We start from the raw sequence: 15,889 nt of genomic DNA, 5'->3' as shown, positions 1-15,889 counted from the left end.
ATCATATGCTAACCCCTCACTGCTGAGCTTCTATGTGGTGACACCTAGATCACTTGAAAGTGCATTTTTGTAGAAGTAAAATCCTTTATTTTGGCTAGAGTGTGATTGTTTTCCTTCATTAAGTTGTATTTCTTCAGGTATGCAGGTGAAGCCAGAAATTACTCCCTGGTGATGTTTGCAGCTAGACACTTTTGGAATACCTGTTTACCTTTGTTAGGATCTCCACGTGACAGAGAGCAGTTTAAAGAACCTACTGAAATAATTCTGAGGAATATAATTAAAGCAGAATCTGAAAAGAAACAGGTAAGAATATCTCACAGGTGTTGTTAATTGTGCTTGTGTTTGGAAGCCATCCCTCTGAAACAGTGTGTAGGTGATGTGTATTGTGTAACACATCTTCCATACGGAATTTCTTGTGCACACCGAAACATCCCTACAAAGTTACAACTTTTCTTACTGTAAAATTCCCTGGAGCTGGTCCATTTCTCTTTCTAAATTTGATTTACATGTCAGTGAAACTGATGGGAGTTTTCCCATGGACTTCCACAATTTCAGTTAGAGCATGAAAGATTTAAATAACTGTTGCATTCAAGTGCAGTGGTACCAATGTGAGTCTGTATCTCAGATCATCAAGCAATGTAGTACAAGAATAGAAAACTTAATTTTGACTTCTCCTCAAGCCACATATAAATCACAAATAGTCAGAGTTGGTGACTGGTCTGCTTAATTCTGGATATGTAGGAGAAAGAACTGATGAGTACCTGGAAACACAGTGAAGATTTTAAACTTAATGGCACTTTGACAGTGTTTGGATATCTAATAGCAGTTGCCCGTAGGCACAGTTGTAAAGGTTTAGTTATTTGCAGAGACCATCTATTTAAAAACAATGAAAATGAATGTTTCATTATGTATATGTGGTTAAGTTGGTACCACAGCCCAGCAGGGACCTTTAAAGATGCTTAGTCCAACCCCCCTGCAATGGGCAGAGGCATCTTTGACTAGAGCAGGTTGCTCAAAGCCCAGTCCAGCCTGACTTTGAACACTTCCAATGCTGAGGCATCCAGAACTTCTCTGGCCAACGCTTACCAGTGTCTCATCACTCACTGGAAAAAAAAAACCTCCATATTTCCAATCAAAACCTTCCCTCTTTCAGTTTAAAAGTGTTGCCCCCTGGGCTGGCACTATGTGCCTCAGTAAAAAGTCCTTCTCCATCACTCTTGTAATACCCTTTTTTATACTGAAAGGCCACAGAAAGATCTCCTCAGACGTTCTCTTCTCCAGGCTGAACAACCCCGACTCTCTCAGCCTGTCTTCATAGCAGAGGTGTACTACCCTCTGATGGTTCTCATAGCCTCCTCTGGACCAGCTCTAGCACATGTTAACCAATAGATCAAGGGCTGTGGGCTTGTTCTTGTTTTCTTTTTTTTTCTTTTTAGGAGAAGAAAGAGATGTTGCCCTTGCATCAGTGGGCTACAAAGGATTTTCAAAGTACTGGGATACCAGCTGGATGCTTTCTTGCAGGCACGTTCTTCCTTCTTTTGATCTGGTAATAGAAAAAAGACCCAGTATTTTGTAATACCATTATTCTAATTCTGCAGTATATTAATTATTGGAATGTACTTCAAAGGTGCTGAGGAAGATCTGACATTAAGAACCTCCTTATATGGGTTATTATTCCACATATATGCTGATAAAAGTGATTGGAAGGCAGCACTAAAAGTCCTGGATGAAGCTATTCAAGTTTTGCCTCAGACAAGACACAGGCTGTAAGCTGGTTGACTTATTTTTGTTAAAATAAGCATCTTGATTCTGGAGAAGTATAAAACTGAGGGTTTTTTTGTTTTATATTGGAATAATATTTTGATAACTTTTTGTCAGCCTGTCAGTTCTTGTAGCAGAAAACACTACTGTGTCTCTTTGATAAAAAAGAAATACATTGGCAGTGTTTCTTATGACTAATAGATTAATTATATTTGTAAATTTCATTTTGTAACACTTGCCTGTAAGCAGTACCTTTTCCAAGAAAATAGGTGCATGAAATGTGGCTATATAGCAGAAAGGTTAATTTTCCTATCTGTAAACCCATCTACCTTAAATGGAAATTAAATTATCTACTATATGGTTTACATAGTCTTATTTGAGTTACAAGATTTATGCCTTTTTTTATGTCAGTTTATGAACTTTCCATCTGCACTATACTGATAAAAACTAGCACGTCTATCCTACTCACAAAGTTACTTTACAGCTACAGATGCAAGTAATTTGCAATGTTTTCGGCCTTTTTCTAGCCTGATTTTCAAACACATGGCTACAACAAAGGCAAGATTAGGACGCAGTTTTAGGATGGACATTCAGAAATTTGAAGATGAAAGTGAAGATTATTTGTCACGAATATGGCGTCATTTGGTAGCAGTCTCCAGAAGTATTGTTGGACAGTTGAGCTGTTTTCAAAATGCAATCACAGCTTTACAGGTTTGTCTGTTTGTATTGGATGTTCAGATGCTGATAGATTTCTTCCAATCATGGGATTGCCAGTTCTGTGAAGTATAGAACTGAACGGGTAGGAAGGCTGTGTTCCTGACCATTCCTTTTTATAACTTGGAGATTGCTCTTCAGTTGGAAACCTGTATAAACTTGAAGCTTGGTATCCACTAAAAATTCATTTGGCTCTTGTGTGAGAGAAGAAGTTTTGAGAAATGAGTAAATGGTAGAGCCAGTGTTACATTCAGTTTAGTCTAACTCTGATTATGTGATGCCAATGAAACTGCTCACTGTCAAATTACTATTTTTTGCTTCTTTTAAGACTACATTGAACTTTTGAATATAGTTTTGATGGTTTACATCAGCAAATATAAATTAACTCTTCTTTTGTTACTTCAATAGAAACAAGAAAATGAATGGCAGAAAGTTGATTATCTGATGGAGTTTGCTGAGTGGTTATATTGTAACCAGTTTCCCCTCAAGGATGTTCTTGAACCGCTGAACTGGGTGGTAGATCTCTTGCTGCACATGAAGTCTTCTATGCAATCTTCACGAGAAGAAGGTATGTAAAAGGTGCATATCCTTCAGCGGAATTTCTCAGCAGCAAATAAAGGGACATTTCTAATTTACAGCACAAAGAATGGCACCAGCTTGGCTGGACTTTCTCCAGTATTCACTGTCATTTGTTCAAGGCTGGCATAAATACATCTGTGCATTCTGTGTCATGCCATGGAGACCTGCCCCAGGTAGAAAAGACAAGCACTCCTGGCGTTTACATTCAAAAAGATAAATGTTCAGGGTCTGTAGTATCACGCATTTGATTAAACTCACAGTAGCAATGTTCTGTTCTTACTTTTCTGTTGGTGATTATGTTAGGTATTTTTACAGCCCTATGGCAACTTAAAACTTGTACATGTTCTTTATGAACACCCAGTTTCACATGGTTGCTTATGATTACTGGATGTTTTACACAGCCTATGTTTCAAGCAAGTTTTTTCAGAACTTAGTGTAAACCAAAAGGAACCTGCCCAGGTGTGTCTTGAAAGCTGCCAGTGATTGGGACAGCATCTCTGGTCTGTCTGCATCTTTTTTTGGTTTGTGGGACCCAGGACTGGACACAATACTCTAGAGTAGGTCTCCGGTCACCACAGAAACTATTGCATCAGAATCAAGAGGATTTTTTATTTGACTGTAGCACTGACGTGGCTAAAGTAATTAAGTTAGACCATCTTTATTACAGATTTATTTTCAAGAAGACATAGTTAAAGTGTGCTTGCTGTGGATTTCATTTCTGTGTCAGACTTGCATCATTAAATATACGTAGCTGTTACATTATTCATTGAAAACATGGTACAAGTAGCATTGCATCACCATGAGAAGAACATCTTATGCATATGAATTTCCATGGCTTTGGGTTGTTTTCCAGAAATATTTTCATTTTTCAATTCAGAAATTTTAAAATTTGAATAAATTTTTAAAATACTGTCACTGTGAGCATTCTGTTTGTTTTCTAAGAGAAAAAAACACTATTCCATTTTTTTTGCCCACAGAAAATTTGACAGTAGACAGTGGAGCAAAGGATACCTTGGCCCAAATTAATTTGGAAGATTTGAATAATATTAAACAACTGGAAGCTTTATTTAGAGCACAGACTTTAATGGCTGTAATTTCTGGTCATAGTTCTCCTTTGCATCAGCAGCACTGTTTGATGGCACATGCTTGTGTCCTCCGGATCTGGCAGGTGAGATTGTGTAACATGACAGTGTATGACAATGTGGCCAGTGTATTTCAAGCTATCTTTTGTACTTATGGTGCCAACTGTTTCGTATTTTAACTAGTGGTTTAGAATTTCCAGTTTTATGGTATAGTTAGAATATTTTCTCAGGTTGAAGGATTAAATGATAAAATTGTTTCTCTCAGGAAAATAGAGAAGAGACATAAAGAATAAAAGTGGTGGCCTATTTTTTTCTCTGGAGTAATTTCATACATTTCATGCAAAAGATTCTAAACTTTAGTATTTTTAATCCGTTGAAGAATCAGTAGTGGCAGAAAATATGCTGAAGGCATTGCTGACAGTTCTAAGGAATGGTGGTTACAGGTGGATCTTCGCTTAGGCTGAACGACATGGGCTGTTGTTAGGATGAAAGGAGTTGTGTGACAGTTAAATCAAATTGAGATGTTCATTTGTTTGCTAAGTTTTGGGGAAAAAGTATAGGCAAGGCAGTGTTCACCCCATGTCATTCTCTAGTAACTTTGTTACAGCATTTCAAATCAAAATTTATTTCATTCCTCATTTGTATGAATGCCTAATTTAAATGGCTATTGCAAATCATAGCAAAAAACATAGAAAAACAATTGTACGTTAAATATGAGTCAATGAGTCAATATTTAAAGGGAGTAAATCTATACTTAATAATAGTGAAGTCTTAGTAGAAATAATCCTAGTGCTACAGATGTGTGGTATCAACTAGATAGGTAAGGTACAGCTTGTGCAGGATTTTATTTCAATTGATGGTAAAAGTCTGCAGTTTGTTACTTCTGTGGTAATTATGATCAAGTTTTCATTGTGAAAGCAGGTTAGCCTCTTTAACATTTGATGGAAGAGAGGAATTTTAAAAAGGAACATTGAATATTGATATATTCAGATTTTACATAAGCATAATTTTTAATACCCTGGACCTGATTGTCTGAGCATCTTACTAGAGAAAAAATACCTGAAAGGAGTATTGCTGTTGGAATAAACTACTAAAAATTGAAAAATTAAAGAGTTAATGCAGCTCTTGTTGCCAGTTGTAGGACAATGGCAGTCATTCTAAGCACTCATGTTTACAGCTGAAAAGAAAAAGAATAACCATGTGGCATGAAAGGCATGAAAGTGCTGTGGTACTCCTCAACCTTGCTTTGGAGCACAAAGCAAAGCAGACTTGACTGCAGGTGTCCCTTTCTAAAGCAGGCTCTCAGGTCTTAGGACTCCAGAACTAGCTCAGTAGAAGATAATAAAACCTGGCTAATCCAGGCCAGATCAGCTGCATCTGACTTTTTTTAAGACGTGTTGCCTTTAATTTGCAAGTTTCACAAGTTGTGCAGCATCCAGCATTGTTTTTTATTTATATTTTGTGTTCTACTCTTGATCCCTCCAGCAAAATATATTCATATTTGCAAATTAATCTGTTGGTTGTTTTTTTTTTTTAATTTTAAGATCAGAAGCTCTGCTATTGCATGCACAGATAAGTTTTCAATGGATGCTTTTATATGCTTAAATATTTAGAAATGATTTTATATAACACTCATTAGGAGTGTTACAGAAGACTAATCTAGAAGAACAACAGAGTGGCTCTTTGCAGTCTTCCAGATTACTTTGATATTAAATTTGTCCCATGTAGAAGATTAAGCAATCTAGACTAGCACTTGGGAAAAAAAAAAATTGCAACCATATGGGTTAAAAAAGTAGCAGCAGTATTTATCACAGGGATGATGGGATCTTCTGACAGTTCAGCTGCTTAAGTGCATTGTCATCATCATCTTAAATACGTGGACATATGATGTGAGCATACAGGAAGCTGAAATTTTAGTTTTCTGAAGAAAGCTCGTAAACATAGTATGTATGGTATGAGACAGTTTTTAATAGCTGTAGATAGTGACTTAAAGTGAATAATTATCACTAGAATTTGATACTGTTACTGATACTGAACACTGAAAATAGGTAACTGTAATTATTTTATTATCTAGGTATCATTGTCAGCATCAGGACGGATTGCAAAAGAATTATCAAAGTCTTCACAACTTACAGCTCCTCAGAAATCAGGGTCAAAAAGTGTTCCTAAAAAGGGGAAAGACAAAAAGAAAGAGAAACAAGTAAGAACTCCTTTTGTGCTATTAGAACAATCATCTCTTTGTAAGAGATGTTTTCCTGTGCTTGTTTGCTAAGTGTTGCAGATGTGGAGGCTGGTAATCTGTGCAGGATTCCCTGGGAGTCTCTGTGTCCTGCCTGCACTCATGCTGTGTGTGTCCTCCTGTCCTGGATGGGATGGGGTGGCTGACAAGAGCTGCATGCACTGAGTGAGATTTACTCCATCTGAAACCCAGGGTCTTGAACCTTTAAAAGGCACAAACACAGTCAAATTATAGGAAAATTGGGGGATTGGAACAGAAGCTAAGGTCAGAATGCAGGTGTCTTAATAAAATAAAGGGTCAAACAATAAAGGTGTTAACCATTAAAATGTTGGCAAGTTATTATCAAGTGTAGTACTAGGCCTAGAATATTAATTATTAACTTTAATGGGATTCTAGAATTTTAAAATTTAAAACTTGATGATGAATAATTCCTTACTGTTATGTGCACTAATAAAGGCAATTAATATCTCTCACCCTTGCCTGGCCACAGCTGGTGTCCCTGGGTGAGTCTTAATTCTAGAGCATTTATCTCTCTGGCAGGTGTCCCTGCTGGAGAGGAGAAGGTCCAGCAACCTCCTGGGAACATGTATAGCAAGTCTCCCTGATCAAAGTTGGCACCAGGCTTTAATAATTAATGTAATACAAACAAGAGTGTTAATCTGGCCTCATAGGTGTCCATATTTTTTTATTACAGGCTGAAGCTTCTTCTGTGAGAGGATCAGCAGTTACCTTACCAGCAAATGTGGAAGGATGGGCTCATTATGACTGTCCCAGTGAAATTAGAGAGGCTTTTAAACAGCAAACAAATATCCATGGCATTAACTGGGATAATTTCCCAAAACCTGTAAGTACACTCTTCAGAATTCCAGAGTACTTATTATTTGGGGAAAGATATTAGTAGCAGAGAACTCTGTTGCATTTTGGTTTTTCTGTCTGTGTGATAACGAGTGTGTTCACAGAGTTGTCAGAAATCCTTTCTTGTAGTACTTGCTAATGCTTCAGAAAATGTTTGTCTGTCCCTCTGCATTCTGAAATGAACTTTACTTGCAGAATAAATTTTCTGGCTTTCGGTGTACCTAGCTGCTTTTTCAGCTTCAAAGTTTGTTTAATTTTTTATTATTTTTATTTTATTAAAGTTTGGAACTGAAGATGTAATCATTAATTTAAAAATTATTCTCTACAAAATTATTATAATACTGATGTAATTTTAAATTTCTTTTCAGACTTACACTTTGTATTTTATGGATCTTCTGTCTAAAGAACTGCAGAAAATTTTTTGCCCCCACTTGATTCTTCCCATCTTTCAGCTAGCTGAAGTTATTGCTAATGGAGTTGTGGAATGTAGAAGTCTGTCTAATCTCTATCACCTTCGGTTTGTATCCTTAATTTATTTTAAATGAAAGAGAAACTGAATGGAGTGGACCATCCATTAATACTTCCCTAAATAGTAAAAAGGCTTTTTTGTGACTTCTTGTTTTATACTTGTAATGTTTTTTATTTCTTTTCATTCGTTTTTAATACAGTTTAAAAGAGCTTTGTTGAATTGCTTTGCTTGTGGAATTAAAGCCACTAAATGTATCTGTTACTAAACATGATCTCCATGAGGATAGGTATGAAAGATGCCTTATTGTCACCCAAATGAAAGCAGTGAAGTCCAAAAAAAAGTCAAAAAAGTATTATCTTTTAAGTTTTGGAAAGACTCCCATCTTGCATCAAAAATTTATTGTCTTTAGCTCAAAAATCCAAATAAATGTTCCCAATAAGAGCATGCTCTTTTATAGAAATTTGCCTTTGTGATCATCATAACATTATTTTTATTGTGATTAATTATAAAAGGTTTTATTCCAAAATATTTAATAAACATGCAGTGGCAATGTATTACTGTTTTAGTTAAAACATTTCCTTGTGCTTTTTTTTTAAATATATTGCATAATGTTTGCTTAATAATTAAGTTATAAACAGTAATTGTTTTCTTAATTCCCAGTAGTTTATGAAATGCCACATAGTGTATTTTTTAAATGTCTGAAACTGATCCCACATAACAGAACAGATAAGTATTTGTGCATGAATATGTATTTGTGTTTATCTGGATTGTTAATTGATTACTGACTTACTGTCTTGCAAGACTAAAAATTACTTGCTAGTAGGAAGTTTATTTGCAGCCAAGCTTTGCCAGACAATTTCTTTTGTTGACTCCTCAAGATTTGCTTTTATTTCCTGGTACTTTACTTAGATCTATGACCTAATTCTTCTATATGATCAGATAGCTTTACATAAATATATTACTCTTTGCTCAGTACAGGAAAGCAGGTTAGTACACACACGCATATGGGGTGTTTTGCTGCAGCAAGACCGTATCATAAATATTTTTGTACTTTTGCCACTAAATTGGAGACATGCGCTTGATGAATGGACTGGAAATGCTGGTGGATGCCCCCTCAATGGAAGTGTGCAAGGTCAGGTTGGACATGGCTTTGAGCAACCTGGTCTAGTGACAGACACCCTGCCCAATGGCAGGTTGGACTGGGTTATCTTCAGAATGTGCCTTCCAACCCAAACCATCCTGATGTTCCGTGGCCTCTGTCAGTTGGTAGTTTCAGCTACTGCATTTCCACCTTCTTAAGTTAAGTGTTGTTGCCAATATTAATCAAAACATAAGAAGGGAGGATTGACAAATACAGAATATGTTCTCTTTATATACAACGTGTTTATGTTGTGATTGTTTCTTATTTTTATTCCATAGGATTGCCCTGATATGTTCAGACCTAAAACTGACTCGGGCATCTCTGTACCACGAGAAAGCTGCTGGAGAAGCACACATCAGCAAATTAGAACAAGCAATGTATGTATTTGCACTGCAGAGGCTGTATTGAGTTGGCATTTATTCCCTACAGTTGATAAGTGTTGTTGGGTGAAAAATTACTTAAAAACATGATCTGTTAACACAGATTTGGTATATTAGCTGTGCCCTAAAATACTGCGTCGGGTTGGTTTGTATCTGTCCACAGAGCGTATGGTGAAGATGAGTAACTACCCAAAACTTCATTATGAAATACTTTTTAATATATTTGGATTCACGTTTTCTGTCTGGTGATCTAGGTGTAGGCAAGCAATTGCACTGAAAAAAGAGAAGACTGTACATACTAAGACAGAAGAAAGAAAACCATTTTTTGAAAATGCACAGCCGAATGGCGGTAGGGAGGAGAATGTCCTTACTTCAACTGAAAAGGTTTTTGTTTCTACTCCAGTTTCTGTCATAAATTACTCTACTCATTGTATTTTAACATACTTGCTGATTTACTTTTAAATAATTTTATTCTTCAGAAATACATGAACACAAAAAATCACTAGAAATGCACACTGCTTAAGTTCAACTGACAGGCACCAGCTGAACATGGGCTGGGTTTGCCTGGTGTGTTCTTTGTAGTGTGGAACAACAGGAAGAGAATCTCTATTCATACAATGTAAAACTTGTTTTCTATGAGTAGAATTTGGAACTTAGTCAAATCAATGGAAGAGACCAAGGAGCAAAAGTCATTGTGTTGGCTCGTGGTCTCTTCCTCTCTCTGCTACATCACTGCCTGCTGTTCTGCTCCTCTTGTGCAGTTTTTTTAAAGGCATGCAAATATTTCAGCTGTCTTTTCTGTCCCTTCTTTAGGAAGATGATTGCCTTACTGATATTCTTAAACCTTGCCCCCACTTCCCTCTTTATTATGGCAGTTCTGTCCTTGTTTCCATCATATCACTTTGCTCTCTTGAATAGCCATATTTTCTCCATAGGAGCCATCCTCTGATTGTGTATTTTTCCATTGTTGTGCATGTAAAATCTTTTTTTTTTCTCATTACTGATCTTTCTAGAGTCACCTCTTTTAGCTCTTGCAAATAGTTTTTCTTTTTGATTGTTTTAGTTATTATCAGAAATCAACTTGAGTCTTTGTGATCCTAAATAATTAATCTTTCTAATATTAGTTGTAATAGCATATACTAATTAGTTGAATGCCTTTTGAGTGTTGACAAACATGTCTCACAGTAAACATGTACAAGATTGAATTTCAAAGTTATAAAATATGGATAAGTTATAAAATATGTGGGATATACCAGGAATTGAATATGAGAGTTAATAAAAATATGTATTCCATCTAGTTTACGTTGAAATTTATGAAGGTGTAATATTTTGTTATCTCTCAGGTTTTTGAGTTAAACGCAGAAACAGGAAAAGGTTTGAGTGCCCTTTCTTTCCCTCACTTGTGGATAGAAAAAGCTGAAGTACTAATTCAGTTGGGCTTGTATCAGCCAGCAAGACTTCTGCTTTCAGAGGCCCATGCTGCAACTCAGGTACATCAGAAATAAAAAAGGAAAAGAAAAATTAATGTGTAAGAAAAGTGTTAATTTTGATGCAGTCATTGCTCATAATAATAATCAAATTGCAAAACCAATTTCAACATACATAAGGCATGCATATATTTATATGGCACTTAAGTCCAACTTTATGAGAATTGTCTGAGGATTATTTCAGGTACTGAAGTAGTGTCAGCATCCCTGTCTCCTTTGCAGTGACCTGGGAAGATGTATTTGTATCCAAACCTTGTATGTTAGAATTGGTTAGGGATGTTCAAGATTTTCTCATAAGAGAGAGAGAGAGCATTTAGCTCCATTCTCTCAATATTTTGATAATATGAAAGTCCAGGCATATTACTTTGAATTTTGTGACAGTTTTGGTGCTGTGTTTTGATAAACAACACTGACACTTGAAGTATTAATTAAATCCCGGCCTGTATTAAATAAGCATGTGTATATTTCACCAAACAAATGCACACCATCTCATTATTAGCAAGGGTTGACAGTACAGAAATTCTCCATTATAGCTCACTTCTTGGTTATACGGTTTACTGAAACTGAATTACTGCAATAAAGCCTTACTTTTTTAAAAAATGTAATTGTTATCCTATTATTCCACATAATAATTTTTTTCATGTCAGTAAAATCTGCCTACGTATATTTAGCATTAATCATGAATACTTTGAATATATGAATAATCAAAAAGTAATAGAATAATGGGCATTGGAAGGGACCTCTGGAGATCATCTAGTCCAACCCTTCTGCTAGCACGTGTTCACCCAGAGCAGGTGGCATGGGATGGCACGCAGGTGGGTGTGGAGAAGGAGAGTCCACCTCTCTGGGCAGCCTGTTCTGGGGCTCTGTCATTCTCACAGTAAAGATGTTTTTCCTCATGTTCAGATGGCACTTCCTGTGTTCCAGTTTTTGCCCATTGCCCCCTCTCCTGTCACTGGGCACCACTGGAAAGCATCTGGCCCTTTTGACACCAGTCCTTTAGATATTGATAAGCATTGATAAGATCCCCTCTAAGTCTTCTCTTCTCCAGGCTGAACAGACCCAGCTCTCTCAGCCTTTCCTCATAAGAGAGATGCTCTTGTCACCCTTGTAACCCTTCTTGGACTCTTCCCAGGAGTTTTGTCTGTCTGGTGCTGGGGAGCCCAGAACTGGACACAGCTCTCCAGATGTGGCCACACCAGGGCAGGGTTGAGGGGGAGGAAAACCTCTCTCCACCTGCTGGCCACACTCTTCTTCATGCACCCCAGGATGGCATTAATTAATAATATATTCATTAATAATACATGTGTCTTAAAAAGCATGAGTTTAGTATTGTGCATTGAGGAAAGTTCAAAAGGCACTAGGGAGGACAATAATTTTAATGATATCATCTCTTGCCTGTATGTTTGTATGCTAGTTTATGATCTGTGCTGTACACTATATTTGTCTCTTACATCTGTGCCACTAGTGAATCTGTAACTAGCATAAAGTAGCATTGTGTATTTACTGGAGTTCTGTGTCCAGATCCCAGTTTGCAAAAAAAAAAAAAGTCATCACCTCATTTCTGCAGCAGATACTAGTAAATGAAAGCACATATGTACATACTAAGTAATAGAAAAACAGCTTCTGTGACTAGTGGGTTAGAAAGAAGGAAGGAGAATAGAAAAAAATATATAGTATATTTGAAGATTTCAAGTTCTTGCTATGAATTAGACACTTCATGTTTTTTGAAAAAAAAATCAAGTAATGGGAGGCATAACTAAGAAATTCTACAGATAATTGAGGAAATTCTATTTGCTTATTTCTGTGCCTGTTCATAAGTTTAATTAAAAATATAAATAGAAGTAAATACAAATAGCAGTAGTGGATCTTCTATACATAGGGCATGTGTCTTTCTTTGCAGGAGCTGGGGTCCCTTTATGATGTCTCCAGGTGCTTGTACTTACTTGCTGTACTGGCTAACCTGGAGAGAAACCATGGTCAAGCCAAAGTGCTCCTAGAGAAAGCACAACTTCTAGGAGGAAATGAACAATTTTGGTACAACAGTACTCTTGCTCTAACAGAAGCAATTCTAGAAGAAGAGGGGAAAGGAAAACAGAGCATGGTAAGGAAGTTCTTCCCTTTTGGTGGGGGCGTTTTGCAGCAGTGGTGCCTCTCTTGCAGTGAAGAAAGATCTTATTACATGTTATTACAGCCTTTGCATTTCAATAAAAGCAAAAATAGGCATGAAATGCAGTTAATGATGTTTGATCTGTTGTACATTCAAAAAATGTTAATTACGCATTTCAAACAATTTCTCAATTCTGAAAAATAATACTAGAAATAAAATATATTTATTAAAAACCTTTTCATATTTGACCCTTAATATTAAAATACCCATTTACTGTTCAACCCTTGACTTTCATGAGTTTCATTATAAATACAATCTTGTTGTGTCTGTGATGATCCTCCTTTTTTATAATCTGTAGGAGTCTGTTTTGTATAGAGGAATTATTTTTATATGGGCTGAGCTCATAATTGTTGAAGGACAAAATACCTGGTTACCAGTGAGAGTATTTACTAAGGTTTAACCACTATAGCTATTAATTAAAGTGTGAGGTGCTTTGTTGTTTTTTTTACCTGCACCTGTTCAACCAACATTATTGCAGCAGCAATTATTTTTATAAGGATAAATCTGTAGATAAGGTCTGTTGTCCCTTGTTCTTCTGCTGTGTACCTCTAAAATGAGTCCAGCTCCATGTTTTCTGCCTGTGGGTATGTGCTCCATTCACTTGATCATATAAAAATACCTCAATATGATAATAACTCATACTTTCCAGGCTTACATACAGTTGTTGAGAATCAGTCATTTGGGGGAAATATTAGGGAAATAAACTTAACATGTTCTGCTCAAAATTTAAGCTTTTTAAATTAATGTTTTATGTGATACACAGACATTTGAAATAGAATTTTGAAATGTTTGATGTTACCTGCAGGCTTGTGAGGTAGTAGAGCACACTGTGAACGTGCTCAGATCTGCTTTACTGAAGAGACCTAACAGACAATCAGAGTTGGATTTTATAATTTCATCCCTTGAAGCCAGGTAACTGTCTTTTCATTACAATATGTCCAGCCTCTATTTTGCAACTACATCACAAATATATAGTGATTTTTACCATTTAAGTTAGTATGGTGAATTCTGTGGATAAATAAGTAATTTATGGTGGGTTTTTGTTAATTGGAATTTCATTTCCAGTTTCTTCATTCTTGTACGTGGCCCTGCTACCTCTTAATCTGGTAAGCTAGTCAAGATACCACAACCTGTTTTGGGTAGTTCGTGGTGCAGGTTACCCAAAGGAGCAAGATACATTTGCCTGTGCAGAGGTCTCTCCCACAGCACTATTGTAGTCTGCACTATTGACTTTCTTCTCTCCTCACCATGATCCAAGAGTCTTATTATGGTGAAACTATACAGAGAGCTTAAAATGTGTTGGTAAGAGGAGAAAAATATATAACACACTTCCTTCTGCTTCCAGAAATGTGAAACTTGTGGATAAGAAAGGGAAGACTAATAGTTTTCTCAGTTCAACTACTGATGTCTGATACCAAACACCGCCTCTACTTTCTGACTGTCTTAACTTGTATTCCTAGGAAAACACTTATTCAGATACATTCTGTGCAAGATTGTATGGCAATTAATGCTGGGCCTTGTCAAGTGCCACATACGCTACAGGAATCTTGCAATAAATTAGCTCAAAGTGAGAAGGACTTATTTCATTATGGGCATAAAAACAGCAGCGCTGAGATACTGCTGGAATATGCAAATCTTCAGAGGTAAGATTATATTTCTGGTGAAAAATTTTATTTAAATGGTCCATGAAGTGTATTGTGTGCATTTTTATAGTCTAAGGAAAGATGGGTAGGAACAGAGAATATGATTTAGTTTTATGTCTTGGTATTACAGGTGTATTTGCATTCTTGATTCATTCTTTATTCAGAAAAATACTGTAGAATCAAAAATTCTTTTCACTGAAAGCAGAGTAAATCTTACATTTACTAGTGATTTTTTTACTGTTTTTGAGGTCAAAGTATCAAGGTCTCTAAGTCAGCTTTTTGTCTTCCCATTTGTAAAGGCATTTTGGCAGCCACAGCAAACATTCTGAAGTGTTTATAGGCTTGTCCAATTCTTACTGTTGAAACAGTTCTCTAGAAATTGCTATAATAGCAGGAGTGCAGAACATGGTGTACCTTGATTCCACCTGTTTCCAGATGTCCCCTTAAAACGACTGAGATAAGTTTTGTACCTGGCTCTTCTGCCCTTGTGTTCCTGGTGAATACACACTCTAGAATATGATCTGCCTTTCTCTTGCTGTCTTGGCATCTCCTTGGGTTGCAGAAGTACAGTTCCAAGGTGGAAAAATAATGTATGAATGTTGAATTTTGTTATTTAAACATTTAGAAAACACCTGTATAAAATTGATCTATTTACTCAATCTATTTAATCAATTAATATACTGTATAATACGATTATTTTATTATGAATGTTAATAGTCTTAATGACATAAAAATAAATACTTTCCTACGTTTGTTCCTTTGCGTTTATGCGGATTTTTTCAGGATGATTGCCAAGCAGGAAAGAAATGAAGAAGAAAAACATAATCACTACCTAGAGGCTTATAACTTGGCTCAGAGGGCAGTATCCAAATCAGAGGAGGTGTTTCATACTGTATGTAGCTTGTTTGCGGTTAATGAGGTATGGATATATATGGGTTATTTCTGCTCATGGAAAATAAATCTAATTTAGTTGTACTGTTCACTCATTCATGGGTGATTCCTGGAAGCTCCAAATGAGATTCTCTTCATGTAATGATAGGCATTGTTTTAATGTAGAAGGAAACTTTGCATGCCAAAAGAGTTTACAGTTTAAAAAGGGAAGAAAGAAAGCAGAAATGAGAGGATTTGTTTGGTCTTTGTTGACTTTATTTCATTCTAAAATTTATCTATTAGCTACAAAAGGAAAAGTCTAAATTTGGAGGTACTCTCAGTTCTCTAAATACCTCACAAGTTTTAAATTCTTCAATAAAGTGTTTACTTATCAGGATAATAAAGAAACTCCACTGAACATCATGTAAATAAAGCAAGCCTGTCTTCAAAATAATGGGTTTTGGGTAATGAAAGCCTGCAGCCTACTTTGCTGGTGTGT

The 15,889-nt window shown here is 36.2% G+C and overlaps 1 protein-coding gene across 1 annotated transcript in view; it reads left to right on the top strand.

The window, feature by feature from the left end:
• The window catches only part of CFAP46 (cilia and flagella associated protein 46), a 64,917-nt gene that overhangs the window by 28,144 nt on the left and 20,884 nt on the right, over window positions 1-15,889 (top strand). The window contains exons 24-39 of the mRNA XM_051616636.1: window positions 138-303; window positions 1,437-1,521; window positions 1,628-1,766; window positions 2,289-2,472; window positions 2,884-3,043; window positions 4,032-4,222; window positions 6,211-6,336; window positions 7,070-7,219; window positions 7,599-7,747; window positions 9,119-9,217; window positions 9,475-9,604; window positions 10,564-10,710; window positions 12,611-12,811; window positions 13,683-13,789; window positions 14,338-14,520; window positions 15,304-15,439. Of these exons, the coding sequence (XP_051472596.1) occupies window positions 138-303; window positions 1,437-1,521; window positions 1,628-1,766; window positions 2,289-2,472; window positions 2,884-3,043; window positions 4,032-4,222; window positions 6,211-6,336; window positions 7,070-7,219; window positions 7,599-7,747; window positions 9,119-9,217; window positions 9,475-9,604; window positions 10,564-10,710; window positions 12,611-12,811; window positions 13,683-13,789; window positions 14,338-14,520; window positions 15,304-15,439 (2,353 nt within the window). The remainder of the gene's footprint in view (window positions 1-137; window positions 304-1,436; window positions 1,522-1,627; window positions 1,767-2,288; window positions 2,473-2,883; window positions 3,044-4,031; window positions 4,223-6,210; window positions 6,337-7,069; window positions 7,220-7,598; window positions 7,748-9,118; window positions 9,218-9,474; window positions 9,605-10,563; window positions 10,711-12,610; window positions 12,812-13,682; window positions 13,790-14,337; window positions 14,521-15,303; window positions 15,440-15,889) is intronic.

Source organism: Apus apus, chromosome 4, assembly GCF_020740795.1.
Source record: "Apus apus isolate bApuApu2 chromosome 4, bApuApu2.pri.cur, whole genome shotgun sequence".
Classification (NCBI taxonomy): Eukaryota; Metazoa; Chordata; class Aves; order Apodiformes; family Apodidae; genus Apus; species Apus apus.
This window is presented reverse-complemented; position numbering and strand designations above follow the sequence as displayed.